The sequence below is a fragment of the Schistocerca gregaria genome, chromosome 5 (assembly GCF_023897955.1).
Source record: "Schistocerca gregaria isolate iqSchGreg1 chromosome 5, iqSchGreg1.2, whole genome shotgun sequence".
Classification (NCBI taxonomy): Eukaryota; Metazoa; Arthropoda; class Insecta; order Orthoptera; family Acrididae; genus Schistocerca; species Schistocerca gregaria.
In genome coordinates, this window is record NC_064924.1 from 199,534,578 (window position 1) to 199,551,681 (window position 17,104).

The 17,104-nt window shown below is 41.6% G+C and overlaps 1 protein-coding gene across 4 annotated transcripts in view; it reads left to right on the plus strand.

Annotated features, from left to right (window-relative positions):
* LOC126272502 (uncharacterized) overlaps positions 1-17,104 on the plus strand; it is a 139,118-nt gene that overhangs the window by 15,425 nt on the left and 106,589 nt on the right. For all 4 annotated transcript variants that reach the window (XM_049975393.1, XM_049975395.1, XM_049975394.1 and 1 more), the window contains exon 2: positions 14,242-14,351. In XM_049975393.1, coding sequence (XP_049831350.1) covers positions 14,242-14,351 — 110 coding nt within the window. The remainder of the gene's footprint in view (positions 1-14,241; positions 14,352-17,104) is intronic.

The following is a 17,104-nucleotide window of genomic DNA, read 5'->3' on the forward strand; positions in this document are numbered from 1 at the left end:
TCTGTTTTCAATTAACAACACAATGACTGATGGAGTTCTTTGACCAGGATAACCAAAAGGATGTACACCTTTGCCATGAGTTGATGATACCTTGGACTGTCTGATGAGAGTGAAATATTTCTTCAGTATGAACATTCAAAATTGCTAGTCACAGATAGAGGTTGATGTGGCTGGCTAGATAAAGACTGCAGGGAATAAAAATCTTGAGGCATCTACTTAATGGAAATTGGGGCTATCCTGATTCAGAAAATGTAATTTTACCTACTCCTCGCCTCATTTGTGTTGTGAGTGGCTCACTTGGAATGTGTCCCCTCTATAGGTGCTTCTATTCAATGCTTGAATTCTCTATGTTTTGTAACATTGATCTTCTAGTTAATTTTGATGTTGTTTCACTTTTTCCTCAGTTAACTTTAGAGAGTCTTTGTTGCTAATTGGTCAGCCTTGGATGATAAAACTACTGGGCTGGGCTGCCTTGTATTGAAGAAAACTTATTTTTTATGTAATGATACATTTTTTTGAACAAACTGATGGTTTGGCTATGGGGAGTCCTCTTTCCCCTATTGTTGCCAGTCATTTCAGGGAAGATTTTGAAGATACTGCACTCAGGGCTACTTCTCTGAAACCCACATGTTTTTTGGATTTGTGGATGATATTTTTATCATTTGGCCTCATGGAATGGAAGCTCCTCATTGCTTTTGTATCATTTTAACTCCCTTCATCCATGCATCAAATTTTTGGTGGAAATTAAAAAAGATGGCAAATGACATTTTTTGGATGTTTTAGTATGTAAGAAAGAAAACGGAACTTTGGGACGGAGCGTATACTATAAACCTGCACCCTATGTTTACGGACCGGTGCCTCCATACTACTAGTTATCATCCACCATGTCAACACATGGGAGTTTTACATACACTGGCCTAGAGATCCTTTGCTATTTCAGATTATGATAATTTGATGCAGAACTGCATTATCTTAAGGATGTTTTCATACAAAATAGATGTTCTGGTCATCAGGTTGTTTGTGCTTTTCAATTTGGACCACCATGTGAACCAACAACGGACATTTTTAAAACTGTTGCTTTTTTACCCACTTTGGTGGAGTATTTCTTTGAAAAGTTGAAGAATCCTCAGAAAATATGATATTAAAATTTTCCTTTTGCTTTTGACTAAAACTAGAGCCCTTGTTGGATCTGTTAAGGGTGATTTGGGATTGAGGAAGCCTGGGGTATATAAAATTCCTTGTCAGTCCGGAAAGGCTTATATTGGACAAACTATTTGTATGGTTCATGAATGTTGTAGGAACATCAACGCCACACTCATTCGCTCCAGCCTGAAAAATTTAATGTCAGTGAACAATGTCTCAATGAAGGGCGTAATATCTCATTTAAAGAGATGCAAATTATTGCTCTGTCTTCCCGATACTAGGATTGTGTACATCGAAATAAGATTATCCAGTAACATTCTTAAGAGAGATAAAGGTTTTCCTTTAAGCAAGATATGGCACCCTGTTTTACCAGATATAAAATAACAATGATCTGGTTTTCAACCCGCTGTGTCTTAGTTAGCGATTTATCACTTTTGTTAGTTTCTACCGCTGGTGGCGCTGCAATTCCTTGCTTCTTGCGCATGCGTAGCAGCCTGTTTCTGTGGTGTAAAGGAGCCGCTGTATCTGATGTTACCTCAGTTCCGATGTGACTGTGCACCTGCAATCTCACCTGCAGATATCATGTTGTCAGAACGATGCTATCCGGCTGCATACCCTTGTAAGAGCATTAACTATTTCCAACCCTGTTTGTACAATAGACCGCTCACTGACTGACTACCACCATTTATGTTTGCTTACAAACCTGAAGGATGTGTCAGACAGTTGGCAACTTGGGCTCTAAAGCTTCAAGATGATATTTTTACAGAAGTATACAAAAATGAATGAAACACAAAAAATGGTGTGGGCCTTTTGTGGAATCCATTGGAAGAACATTACATTGCTGGTGATATCCTACTCATTGCTGCACTAACAAACATTGTAGCCGAGTGAAACAAAGATGTTTTGTTAATGAAGACCATCTTAGATATGGAAGAAACTGTCGAAAGAATATTCAGAATAACAGATGAATAATTGTATCACAGGAATTATGACCTAATGCTACAGAAATGGTTGCTTGTCCTCCCAGTTTATTTACAAACAGGCTTACTAAAGTATTTGAATGACTATTGAACATCAGCCCATGTGGGATTGGCAAAGATCTTGGACAGGATCAGGAGCAGGCATCATTGGTAGTGAATCTGTAGTGATCTTTCAGATCAAGGCTCTTCCAATTGTTGAAGCTCTGGGAACCACCTGGTTTGTTATGGGAGACATAATTTTGAAGCATGGAGCAGCATGTATAATTATCTCTAACCGTGAAAGAGTGCCATTTTGTGTGATGAAATGGGACATTTATATAGTATGTACTGTAACATGTTTCACATTCCACAATTTTTTTGAGATTGAAACAGGACTCTCTGTCCGAGGCTATAAAATAGTATAGGCCTAAATAAAATTTTTGCAAAATAAACTTATAGAAATCGTGTTTAATTCTGCAAAATTAATTAAAAATAGATATGATTGTATAACTCCAGAGTGATTCATTAACGAATATTAGTTGGCGCCATACACATATGTACCTGCTTAAAACTGCTGATTTGGACAGACATTTTACTTGGTAAACATTGGTTGATTTGAAAATGGGCATAGCCTGAAGTCACGGACTAAACATCCATGTCTAAAGTGCTCTGGACCTACTAGACAAACAGAATGAGCTGTGTTTTAAAGGCTATATGTTTGCAGAATCTATATTTATTTTCTTAGAGGAGATTTTCATCCTCCAAGTAATCAAAATGGACATAAAACACGTCCCATAATTCTGCAGGTGATTGAGATCAAACAATGGAAAATCCAGGATGGACTGTAACAATATTATGAGAAAGAAAGTTGCTACTCACCATATATTGGATATACTGAGTTGTTGATAGGCACAACAAAAAGACTTCCACAATTAAAGCTTTTGGCCATTGACCTTAGTACATATGTCTGACAGCCCTTCCAGAAAACAGGAGTGATGTGGGATTTTTTCCAATTGCTTTGTTGGGGCAGCAACCTGTGATAAATTGCTACTAGAAGGGGAGTAAATTCTTTTGCATAATCTATGGAGAATCTTACAAGTACAGGTCTAGAAGCCTTTCCACTAATGAGTGATTTTAGTTGATCTTTTGTTGCGCAATCACTTATATCAATATCTACCATTTTGGCATGTGTGTGATGAGTGAAATAAGGAACTTTACTACAATCTGCAGTAGTGAAACAATTTTGGAAGAAGGGATCAGTATTTTGGACTTGTCCCTATTATCTTCTGTCTTGGTGCCATTTTGGTCACCCAGTGACCAAACAGATGATTTCGAACCACTTATAGAAGTCACGTAATACCAAACCACCTTAATATTTTTATTCAGATTTATTGTCAAAATTTTGCTTTCAAAAGCATTAAATTCATGTTATATTGTTCTTCTTGCATTTATTTTGATCTTTTCCAACTTTTTAGTTTGTCAGCCAGGCTTGAGCTTCACTTAAGTCTGTGCTGCTTCCATAGCAATATTGTAATATGACTGCTGAATGATCATTCCCATCCTTCACAACCTTTTTTGGCATGTACTATTTTAAGGTGTGTTGTACAGTGGTTTCATTCACATTTATTTGTGCCTCACATCTTTATCCTCAGTGCTGAATATTTGATGTTGACGCTCAGTTACTCTACAGTTTGCTTCCAGACACTCTTGCTATGCACAAATACTTTCTTACCTTTCTGAACATTCCTTTTAACATCTTTAGTATCTGATGCTGTAACAGCTGTATGATCAGTGACTCTCACTAATACGTTAACTAGCTTAAAAATTTAGGTCTCTTCATTACTAGGAACTCAAAGAATTTCCTCAGATAGCCCTGTAATTTACAGTGCAAAGTACTACTTTTTTTTGGTAAGACAACATTCAGAATGTTGTCTGCATACTCTGTCTCTCCCTTAGTGGGTAAAGTTGTTACAATCCCCCAGCCTCAGTAAGTGTAATGTGCCAGGCTGACTGAGAGAGATGGCTCAGGAGAGAGGGTGAATCATGCGAGGGCATGTAGAGATACACAGACAAGTTTGGCATTGGCTTTTATTACTCCGAAGAATACACAATGCCCCTGCTGATCCAGATGCTGGCAGCATGGCATGTGTACATGTGCCAGCACAAATGCCAGCACTGGAATTTGCTGCCATGGCACCGTGGCACTATGTCTGTGCGACGTAACGGCTCCTGCCCTTGCCCAGGCGGCATGGCCAGCAGCGTCTGTCATCCAAACTGGAAACGCTGTGCCCACCCTCCAGAGTGTGGCTGGCTGACTATTCTCACAATTACTACTTGTGGTCACCACGTAGAGCGTGGAAGGGTAACAGCCAGTAGCCGTCGTTGTAGTAGAGCCTTAACAGCTCCCTCCCCAACCCCACCCCCCAACCCCCCTCCAGGTGGCTTGGTCAGGGATTGAGGAAACCTTGAACCCGGAAGGCCGTGAGATTGCACTCCATCTCTGCCCTTGCAGACAGTACCTTGCAGTCTGTCTGATGACATCACCCAAAGTGCGGAGGCTCGCCGCTCCCGTGCTCCTTGCACCATGCAGGGCCACATTTCAAACCAGCCTCGCAATGACTGTGGCTTGTTCGTACTGTGGATTTTGGCAGTTGATTCAGTGGGCTGGTTGGCTGTCAAAATCCATCACCAGGTCGTCGTCATGGTTGACCTGTAGCTTAAAGAATTGTCATTCTTTCTGGTTCCAGCCGCAGGCAGAATGGTGAAGTGACTGCTTACCTTGACCCTCTGGGCTCCCTTATCTATACTCCTTTTCCTACGCCTCTGACGTGGTCCCTCTGGAGCTTATTCTAGTTTGTTGTGGCCCCCACATACAGGTTGCTAGGAGCTGTTTTTATAGCATGTTGGTGTCCTGTATCACACCTGATTACTCCACACCCATCTCCATACACAATTATAGTGCCTGCCAGGCCATGGTTCCTCACTTGCAAACATTGTCATAAACCAGCCTCACAGAACCATTTGTGTAATAACAACATTGCCAGTGCCCACTACCCAGTGTGTCCCTTGGTCCCTTAACTCCTACTTTCTGGCCATAGCTGCGCAAAATTTTCAAGAATTCCCCAAATATATGTGTGTACTTATTCACGGCATAGCAAATTGAAGTCTTTCTCTACTATATTCTTTGGCACTTCACATTCTGAGGAAATGACCTACAAAAGCATCCAATTACCATGTTTACAAGATCCTCATGACAATAAATATGCCACCACCATTCTGCCTAGCCTTGTGAGGTGTGTCAGTGTTTATACACTCCTGGAAATGGAAAAAAGAACACATTGACACTGGTGTGTCAGACCCACCATACTTGCTCCGGACACTGCGAGAGGGCTGTACAAGCAATGATCACACGCACGGCACAGCGGACACACCAGGAACCGCGGTGTTGGCCGTCGAATGGCGCTAGCTGCGCAGCATTTGTGCACCGCCGCTGTCAGTGTCAGCCAGTTTGCCGTGGCATACGGAGGTCCATCGCAGTCTTTAACACTGGTAGCATGTCGCGACAGCGTGGACGTGAACCGTATGTGCAGTTGACGGACTTTGAGTGAGGGCGTATAGTGGGCATGTGGGAGGCCAGGTGGACGTACCGCCGAATTGCTCAACACATGGGGCGTGAGGTCTCCACAGTACATCGATGTTGTCGCCAGTGGTCGGCGGAAGGTGCACGTGCCCGTCAACCTGGGACCAGACCGCAGCGACGCACGGATGCACGTCAAGACCATAGGATCCTACGCAGTGCCGTAGGGGACCGCACCGCCACTTCCCAGCAAATTAGGGACACTGTTGCTCCTGGGGTATCGGCGAGGACCATTCGCAACCGTCTCCATGAAGCTGGGCTACGGTCCCGCACACCGTTAGGCCGTCTTCCGCTCACGCCCCAACATCGTGCAGCCCACCTCCAGTGGTGTTGCAACAGGCGTGAATGGAGGGACGAATGGAGACGTGTCGTCTTCAGCGATGAGAGTCGCTTCTGCCTTGGTGCCAATGATGGTCGTATGCGTGTTTGGCGCCATGCAGGTGAGCGCCACAATCAGGACTGCATACGACCGAGGCACACAGGGCCAACACCCGGCATCATGGTGTGGGGAGCAATCTCCTACACTGGCCGTACACCTCTGGTGATCGTCGAGGGGACACTGAATAGTGCACGGTACATCCAAACCGTCATCGAACCCATCGTTCTACCATTCCTAGACCGGCAAGGGAACTTGCTGTTCGTCCGCATGTATCCCGTGCCACCCAACGTGCTCTAGAAGGTGTAAGTCAACTACCCTGGCCAGCAAGATCTCCGGATCTGTCCCCCATTGAGCATGTTTGGGACTGGATGAAGCGTCGTCTCACGCGGTCTGCACGTCCAGCATGAACGCTGGTCCAACTGAGGCGCCAGGTGGAAATGGCATGGCAAGCCGTTCCACAGGACTACATCCAGCATCTCTACGATTGTCTCCATGGGAGAATAGCAGCCTGCATTGCTGCGAAAGGTGGATATACACTGTACTAGTGCCGACATTGTGCATGCTCTGTTGCCTGTGTCTATGTGCCTGTGGTTCTGTCAGTGTGATCATGTGATGTATCTGACCCCAGGAATGTGTCAATAAAGTTTCCCCTTCCTAGGACAATGAATTCACGGTGTTCTTATTTCAATTTCCAGGAGTGTATGTGAGTTTGGTATTTTACTGGCATTCACTTTTGGTTTCAGCTAGGTTTCTCTCCCTAATACCATATGGACATTGTTCCCTTTAATAAGCAAGATCAATTCTGGGCCCTTGCCATGTTTACTCTTGCAGTTTAGTAATAGTACACTGATATTTTTTTCTAATCAGTAAAGATTAAAATTCTTCTCTGAGAGTAATGTGGCTGAGCTATTGCTGTAATTCATCACTGACACTATTTAGGGGTGTCTCTAACCTAAAAAAATTCCATTGGATGATACACATGCTGTGCTATCAAGCTGTGAACTTGGCCACTGAACAACTCAACAAGTGGGCTAAAATCAACAGATTAACTATTAACACCAAAAAGACAGCTTCCATGAACTTTCACACAACACAAAATGCAAATTCCTCTCAGCCATTTGTCACTGTAAATAACCAGCCAATAGATACCGACACTGTTTTCAAGTTACTGGGTCTGTGGGTTCAAGATGACCTGAAATGGAATTCACATACAGGAAAGGTAAATGCGAGAATTAGTAGTGGCTGTTATGCATTGAGTATACTGAAATCATGTGCTAGCCTGAAAACATTAACCAGCGCGTACTACGCTTACATACAAGCCCACCTAAAATATGGTGTGATATTCTGAGGAAATTCTCCAACTGCTCTGAGCACATTCAGAATCCAGAAGAGAGCAATGAGGATTATTACTGGGAGCAAACCCAGAGACTCTTGCAAACCCATCTTCAGAAAGTTGGAAATCCTTACACTGCCTTGCCTATACATTCTTGAGACTCTAAAATTTTTCAGAAACTACATAGTGCCAACTGACACCAGAGTCTTAAAAAATAATGAAATACGTGAACACAACACCAGGAAAAATGCAAATCTGCATGTTTTACATACAAACACTCAACTGTGTAAAAAGGGAGCTTTCCACATGGGCTTCCAAATGTTCAACAATCTTTCCACTAGTATTAAGTCCATCAAAGACAACATAAAATTTAGCAGAGCCATGAAGTCATATTTGTTGTGTCACTGTTTTTACTCTGTAAATGAATACTTAGAACAGTAATCTTGCTATTTGTGTTAAATTGAAAACATTAACCAATATAATACATTAAGATACAATAGGCCTATGTTAATATGTGTTGATAATGTTAACCGATATATTCTGACATCTGCAACACATTGTGCACCATTATATCACATGGAATAAATAAATAAAACCATTTCCTTTGTGTAGTGGATGCTTCACCTATTTAGAGAGCTGCTAGATTGAGAAATATATCTCTGAGATCATTGTAATATCATCTGAGCCTCTTGTTCAGATGGTCCATTCAAATTGCAGCCAAACGAATGCAAACATTTCTGAATGTTATGCTGCAGATAGTGATCTTTGCTTCCTCCCTTTTGTGAGATTAGCTGCCTTACCCAATTCCGCTGACCATCAGAAGGAAACAAGGACAACCAAAGAACCAAGGCAGCAAGTGTCATTCATGCTGACATGAGATAAGATGTGAAAGTAATTACACCAAATGTGTTAAATAGCAGTCAACTGAACCTCTTCCACATCTTGAACAAGACTTCTCAGAGAACATACTAGTGCACACTGACTGTTGAGCATGCAATGACTAATATATTCATTCTTTGATTTTTATCTACACTCTGTAAGATATCAATCACTGGCCAGTAGACAACACATCCTATGCTGACTCAGATGTGTTATCAGCACTGGGCAGCATTCATCTCTGTTGTGTAAGGAGACAGCTGTACAGCCAATACAAACATTCACATTCTGCCCAGAGATACAGGATACCAGTGCTGTCTGCTGCTCACCCTTGAATGAGGACAAATCAGCCATATTCGTTGGAAGGTGCAGTAGCACTGGGGTTTTCAGCTTTTATCGCATACAACCCAATGCTGTTGCAGCTTAGGGCAGCAGCATAATTTGGTTCGAACAGGGAGTTATAAACCAACAGTGGACACAGCTCACTATTCGCCACACCAAAACGGGGTTTATTGTGTGGCTTTACTCCCTGTCATTGTAGCAAGGCCAACCAGTACCCTGAAAGATCAGGAGGAGACCCTTTACTAATTCTTCGTTAGACACAGTTTCTTCAGGACTTGATAACCTGATATTCTGTGCCTTTTATCTCCAATGCTTCACATTTGAAGATTTGGTTGGGTGCAGTTTCATCACACTCACCACACATTCTACACTTAGGGGCTTTTTTTTTTGTACCCTTTGTGCGTAGATGTTTCCTAAAATTCCCATGGCCTGTCATTAGTTCTGCCATGAGTTTATCTGTCTATTGTTCAAACCCAGGATTACAGATTGTTTCTTAAAACATGGCTTTGGTACCATTAGTGTGCCACATTTTCGTTTTTGGATCATAGTCCAATATTCTAAGTCCTGCTTTCACATCCATCTTCGTAGTTTTGTTTTAGCTGTCACCTTAGCTCTGGTCCAATAAATGGAGCCATCACACATTCCTGATCAATCTATCAGCTTGTTCATTGCCACAGATTCCTAAGTGACCAGAGATCAACAGAAGGTTTACCCTGTTGCTTTCCCCCTAGTCTTACAAGGGCTCATTGCAGGGGCTGATAAAAGTTTCAGAGCTGCTTGGCTGTATGAGTAAATACAGGGTGTTTCAAAAATGACCGGTATATTTGAAACGGCAATACAAACTAAACGAGCAGCGATAGAAATACACCGTTTGTTGCTATATCCTTGGGACAACAGTACATTTTCAGGCAGACAAACTTTCGAAATTACAGTAGTTACAATTGTCAACAACAGATGGCGCTGCGGTCTGGGAAACTCTATAGTACGATATTTTCCACATATCCACCATGCGTAGCAATAATATGGCGTAGTCTCTGAATGAAATTACCCGAAACCTTTGACAACGTGTCTGGCGGAATGGCTTCACATGCAGATGAGATGTACTGCTTCAGCTGTTCAATTGTTTCTGGATTCTGACAGTACACCTGGTCTTTCAAGTGTCCCCACAGAAAGAAGTCACAGGGGTTCATGTCTGGCGAATAGGGAGGCCAATCCACGCCGCCTCCTGTATGTTTCGGATAGCCCAAAGCAATCACACGATCATCGAAATATTCATTCAGGAAATTAAAGACGTCGGCCGTGCGATGTGGCCGGGCACCATCTTACATAAACCACGAGGTGTTCACAGTATCGTCTAAGGCAGTTTGTACCGCCACAAATTCACGAAGAATGTCCAGATAGCATGATGCAGTAATCGTTTCGGATCTGAAAAATGGGCCAATGATTCCTTTGGAAGAAATGGCGGCCCAGACCAGTACTTTTTGAGGATGCAGGGACGAAGGGACTGCACCATGGGGCTTTTCGGTTCCCCATTTGCGCCAGTTCTGTTTATTGACGAAGCAGTGCAGGTAAAAATAAGCTTCGTCAGTAAACCGAATGCTGCCCACATGCATACCGCCGTCATCAATCCTGTGCACTATATCGTTAGCGAATGTCTCTCTTGCAGCAATGGTAGCGGTGCTGAGGGGTTGCCGCGTTTGAATTTTGTATGGATAGAGGTGTAAACTCTGGCGCATGAGACAATACGTGGACGTTGGCGTCATTTGGACCGCAGCTGCAACACGGTGAACGGAAACCCGAGGCCACTGTTGGATCACCTTCTGCACTAGCTGCGCGTTGCCCTCTGTGGTTGCCGTACGCGGTCGCCGTACCTTTCCAGCACGTTCATCCGTCACGTTCCCAGTCTGTTGAAATTTTTCAAACAGATCCTTTATGGTATCGCTTTTCGGTCCTTTGGTTACATTAAACCTCCGTTGAAAACTTCGTCTTGTTGCAACCACACTGTGTTCTAGGCGGTGGAATTCCAACACCAGAAAAATCCTCTGTTCTAAGGAATAAACCATGTTGTCCACAGCACATTTGCACGTTGTGAACGGCACACGCTTACAGCAGAAAGACGACGTACAGAATGGCGCACCCACAGACTGCTTTGTCTTCTATATCTTTCACATCACTTGCAGCGCCATCTGTTGTTGAAAATTGTATCTACTGTAATTTTGAAAGTTTGTCCGCCTGAAAATGTACTGTTGTCCCAAGCATATTGCAACAAACGGTGTATTTCTATCGCTGCTCATTTAGTTTTTATTGCCGTTTCAAATATACCGGTCATTTTTGGGACACCCTGTACAAGTGTTATGATCTTAGTATTGGAGGGCAGTGTGGAGGGTAAAAATCATTGAGGGAGACCAAGAGATGAATACACTAAGCAAATTCAGAAGGATGTAGGTTGCAATAGGTACTGGGAGATGAAGAAGCTTGCACAGGATAAAGTAGCATGGAGAGCTGCATCAAACCAGTCTCAGGACTGAAGACCACGACAACAACAACAACATGATCTTTGTAGCACCTACGCAAATTCTCCTCCATGCACACACTAATAGTGAATATTTTTTCCTGAAATACCATAGCCAGCTTCGATGGATATATTTCACTCTTAGTCTCGGCTGTATTTTGTATATCCTGGCTCCATGGATCCAGTGCCTCTGTATGTTTTTTTTTATCCATTAGTAAAGCAGACTATTCTCTTGCACAGTGTCATGGTTCATTGTTCCACTGTTCCTTACTTCCACTTGTTACATTGAAAGGTTTGTTGAAGCAGCTGGAAGTTACTGTATAATTGACCGTTCATATATTTGCAAGATTCCCTCTATTGGTTTGTAATTCTGGATATCCTAAAGGTATCCAGTTATTTCCAGGTTTTGGCCCGATGATGCCTTTGATGCTGCATTCACTTTAGCCCAAAAGTGTAAGGAGGACATGTCCAGAATGGTCTCCGTCCCAGCACTGGATGTGCTGCCAATACTTCCTGTTATGGCTAAGCAGGCCAGTCTTTGTACCTTTGCTAAGCTACTTAAAAGCCACCTTCTGTTCTACTTTGTTCCACCATATTGCAGCCCTATAAATTATCGTAGGTCTTATTACAGTGATGTATATCCAATATGTACTCCTGCAGTTTAGACCTCCGTTTTTCCACAGGCTCTTCTGGTGTTCATCAGAGTACCTTTTACCTTGGAATGTATACTCCTTTTGTAAAGGATCTGTGACAGTTTTACATACAGGGTTACCCCTAAATATTTCACAACCCCCTCTAAAGTTAGTATTTCATGGAAAAGCTTAAAATTCCTGTGTATGGGATAGACGTCCTTTCTCATAAATGGTGCTACAACCAAGAGTGGACCTTAGATACTGTTTTCTGCACCAGTTCTGCACAATGTTCAGTGACATAATGGCATTGTTCTAACAGTGCAAGCAAATTTGCCAAGTATTACTGTGACTAAGTCACCTGGGTATCCTTGGCAAAAGTAGCCTCTAGTGTTTAACTCTTCAATGAGTTCATTCATCTCTAGGTTGCATAGTAGTGGGTACAGAATCTCTCCTTGCAGACACACTCTGGTGATATTGATCACCATTTGTTCATTCTTTGTGATGGCTTCACCCTTTCTTCTGTTTAACATGGTCCTAATCCACCTACATATGGTAATCTCAGTGCCATGCTCTTCTGTAGTTATAACCATGGGTTAAAAGGTTGTATAGCTAAAAGCCCCCTTGATACCCAGGCAGATGCAGAGAGGAAGTTCTTGAAAATCTAGAGATTTTTCCACCTTCCCAACAAGTTCGTTAGTTGCTGTTTTAGATGCTGTGCCTGGTTGGTATGCATTTTGGTTTATATGTAAAGGAACCTCTATTAGCCTCCTTTCCTTAATGTGCACATAAAGCAGTTTTTCTAATGTCTTTAAAAGGAATGACAGACTGATCGATCTCATATCGATCGCTTTGGTATGATCAGTTCTCTCAGGTTTCGGAATGAAAACAATCTTCACTGTATTCCAAGCATTAGTAATGATTCCTACTGCTAGGCTAACCCTAAACAGCCTGCATAGGAATCTAGTTAAACTCTATCCTGCTTGTCGCAGTGGAATGGAAAGGCAGCAGATTGCATACAACTAATTGTGGCCAACACAGCTTCTAGCTGTTTATGGATGGCAGCTATTTCCCCTTGTGTTGACACACAACAAGCACAGTCCGTACCCATTTCCTACTGTGCAAAACAGCATAATATTACAGAAACTCTAACCATAGAAATCACAGACTAATTGAGAAATTATGAGACTGATATACCAAGAGAACAAAGATTGTTTGTTCTTAGCCAGACATCTTTATATGTGTGCATACATGTCTCTATGTAGATGAAGCTTGTCTGTAAAATAAGGTCTCCATTTTTTCCACATATGAAACACATTTATTGGCAATGAATGTTACATTAATGGAAAGGTTGCACTTTCAGCTATTTTTTTGTTGTAGTTACCATTGTGATTGGTGCATATTTAAATGTGGTGTGGCATTTTTTGTCTACCCTTGTCATAGAACTCGCCTGCCACATTGCGCAGTTAGTGCTTAACCTTGTTGGTTTGGAAATGCATTACAACCAGATGTGACTTCGACTCAGGAAACAGATGAAAGTCAGTAGTTGATGTGTGCGGGCTGTAGGGAGGGGGTGGGGGTGGGGGGGGGGTGGGAGGAGGATTGTAGAGGATACCTCATCCAGACGGAGCCAGGAGATTAGCTGTTGCATGAGCAGTATGGGGTCTGGGGTCATACACTGTCATGATGAAAACACACTCCTTTCATCAGTATTTCCATCCTTCAATTCCAAATGGCTTGATACAGTTTTTTTAAAACTCTCACAGTAGTGATCAGCATTAATGGTTGTGCTTGTAGGCATAAACTCACACAGCAATACACCTTTTCTATCCCAGAACACACTGGCCATAACTTTGCCAGCAGACCGTGTTTGTTTGAACTTTCATGGCTTTGACAAACTCAAATGCCGCCACTGACGAGACTTTTCCTTACTTTCAGGTGTTGTGTAGTGTACCTAGATTTTGTTATAACTGATAATTGAATCCAAAAATTCCTTGTCCTATTCTTCATTGTGCTCCAGGAATCCGTGGACCGCTCCAACATGTTGCCATTTATAATCTTCGATGAGCGTTTTGTGGATGCACGTGCACACCTTGCGATAGTGCAAATGTTTGGTCAAAATCTTGTCAGTCGTACTCTTACTGACTTCAGGGATCCATTTGCACAGCTCACAAACTGTCTCTCACTGATCTTCAAGCATTTCTTCCTCTACATTTGCAACTATTTTGGCCAAAACTGGTGAAGGTGAACTAGGATGTTGTTCATCAAGGATGTCTTTATGTCTATTCTTGAACTCTCTGACCCACTTCTGCTTGTTTTTGACGTCCATACACTGTGGCCCATAGACTATGTGTACTGTCAATAAATGATTTTTATATAATATCTGTGTTGTCATGATTTGATAAAGTTTAAAAGTTTTTGTGTTTTACAGGCTGAGAAAATCAGTCTCCGACCTCGACCAATTGCACCTAAACCAGTAATGTTCCTAATATCACCAGAGACTGCAGTAGCAGGCACAGATAGTACACAAGACAATCCATCGTAAGTGCTTGCTTAAAATACAAAATTTATAAGTTACATTCAGTAATTTATTTTTTGTTTTGTTGAATTAGCATGAGTTCCATGTGGTACTATTTGTTGTTATTTATATCAAAGTAGTTCTTGATGTTAGAATGCGTCACATAATGTTGTGTGATAAAGACAAAATGATACTGTAGTATCAGTCTTTTGAAATATATTTGGAACTGTTCATTTTTGAATATTCTTGAACTCTATGAGGTGAATGGAAATTAGTGAAATGATATGTTCTGTTATAAGTGACAGATCATGAGCAACGATCTTGCATAATTAAATTTAAAAAGATGTACAAGGTGGGGCAAATAAAAGTGCCCCAGAGAACAGAGTTCCAGAGTACAAAGAAACACAGCAGAGGAAAGAAAATACAGTTCTAATTACTATAACAGATGTTGAAAATGATCACCATTTGTCTCTTGGCACTTTTGGCCCCTGGTCAGCAAGTTGCTGAAGGCTGGTTGAAGCTGGACTGCTGGAATTGCTGCAATCTCACCTGAAATGTTCTGTTGCAGCTCTGGAAGACTATGAGAGTTGTTAAGATACACCTTAGATTTGAGGGCTCCCCACACAAAGTAATTGCGCACTCACAGATCAGATGACCTGGGTGGCTGGCTGTGGCCTTTACCAGACTGACCTCTGATAACATCTCTGTCAGGCATGAAGATTGTGTAAATGTGCTCCAAGGTTTGGCTGGCTGTATGGGCAGGTGCTCGATCCTGTTGGAGGTAACTGAAGGTCTTTTCCTCCTCAGTTAACACATACATTCATGTCCAGTCATATCTACTTGTCAGGGCCACTTTTGTTTGCCTCACTCTGTAGTTTTATATCTTAACATCTTTGATGAAGTCATGTTAATAGATACAGCTGACATTTTCAAATTTTGTGAGGCAGGATCCATGGTGAACATGTCACAACTTGCTCCAGTGCACATTTGGACCTGCTCATACTTGTACTGAAACTAGTAGATCAAGCTCATAACAGTTTCATGTTGCTGTTGATTTGCTAACTCTGAGAGCTGTTGCAATAGATAAAAAAAGCCACAAGTAATTTTGTGTTACTGTTGTTGTCAACAACTGACAGTGAGGCAGTGTTTTAGGGAACAAAGTTTTTTGTAAAGATTACCTGCATCATTTTACCTTATTTAGCTAAGTTAGAGAGTTTCAGTCATAATTTCAGCCTTGAGGATAATCCTCACCCTTATTGACCTTTCATTTTAGTCATAGTTAAGATATAATTAATGAATTAATTTAAAGTTAATTTAGATAATTCAGTAATTTGATTCCTCATACTCAAACAAGCTTTAATACCCAACCACACTACAGAGCAACAAATTGATAAATGCAAGAAGCTACCTATTGCCAGACAAATTTAGAATGTAAGTTAATCTTGCCTGTTGTATAATGTATTTTCCAGGATGGAAATGACAAACAGAAATAAGGAAAGACAGCTTTGTATGCCTGCTTCTTCAACAACACAAATTTTATTGAATACCCATTAAGTACAAATAAATCACAGCAAATAATAGATTCTGACTCTTTGTGAACCAAACAGAAACAGAGACTTCTAGACTTTATAATAAAAGTACTCCAGAGATTTACTGAATAATTCAAACGTTGTGCTGGAGAACACTGTAACTTTATCAAGTTGGGAAGCGTTCTAATACAAATCACTCTCTCAGTGCATACATGTTGTTGGTGCTCTTGGGGTAGCCACAACATGCAGTGGATGAAGGAAACTGGACTGTATTAGGAAAATAGATATATCTGTGTGCAGGCCAAACATCAACAGGTGGAAATAACAAGAGTCCCAAATCATTGTCCAGAAAGTGGATAAGTATATGCAGCACTCTCATAAATATGTTGAATGGAGAGCATATAGTACACATCAGCAACCTTAAACCAGTGAGACCTAGTCTGTGAGTTGCAGTCCTTAAATCTGCTGCTGCTGTTGTTTAGCCATGCAACTTTGTGCCAGCGGAGTTCTCTCTCCATTCTGCACATAGTGACCTCAAGAGACGTACGCGTAGTTCAGTCAGTGTAAGAAGGCACTGCAGTCAGTTGCAACTTGCGTGTATTGCAGCAGATCCAGATTTTGGTCACAGAGTAACCATCTTCAATGCAGCAGATAAAGTTAATATGTTTCAGCCGTTATTTGACATAGTCCCTCTAGGACTATACACATCAAGAGTTAACATATTGAGTGCACTTTGAACTCTTGATGTGTGTACTCCAACAGAGACTATGTCAGATTATGACTGAAATGTGTTAACATTATCTGCTGCATTGGAGATGGTCTCTCAGTGACCAAAGTCTAGATCTGCTTCAATAAACACAAGTTGCAACTGAATGCTGTACCTTCTTTCACTAGTTGAAAGAAGTACAGTCGCTGAGTGCTTCCAGGTACCAGATGGAGTAAGTTTAGTATGTATAATTTCATTGATTGATCCATCAATACATCTGACAGTACTACAAGAATAACTACTTACCATCAGGTGAGTTATATGTGGACTGAAGATACATGTATGTCGGAATTTCTGGTCTGTTTTGTATATGTAAGCGCCACCCGGCAATCATCATCTGGTCAGTGGTTTCCTTGACTCATTTTAAAATGTAATTTAATTTAAATATTTCTACTGTAGGTTTAAATTAATCATGTAAGAACTCTGTCAACTGGAAGTAAACAAAACTGTCGCCCCTCCCCATAAGGGACTTTACACAAGA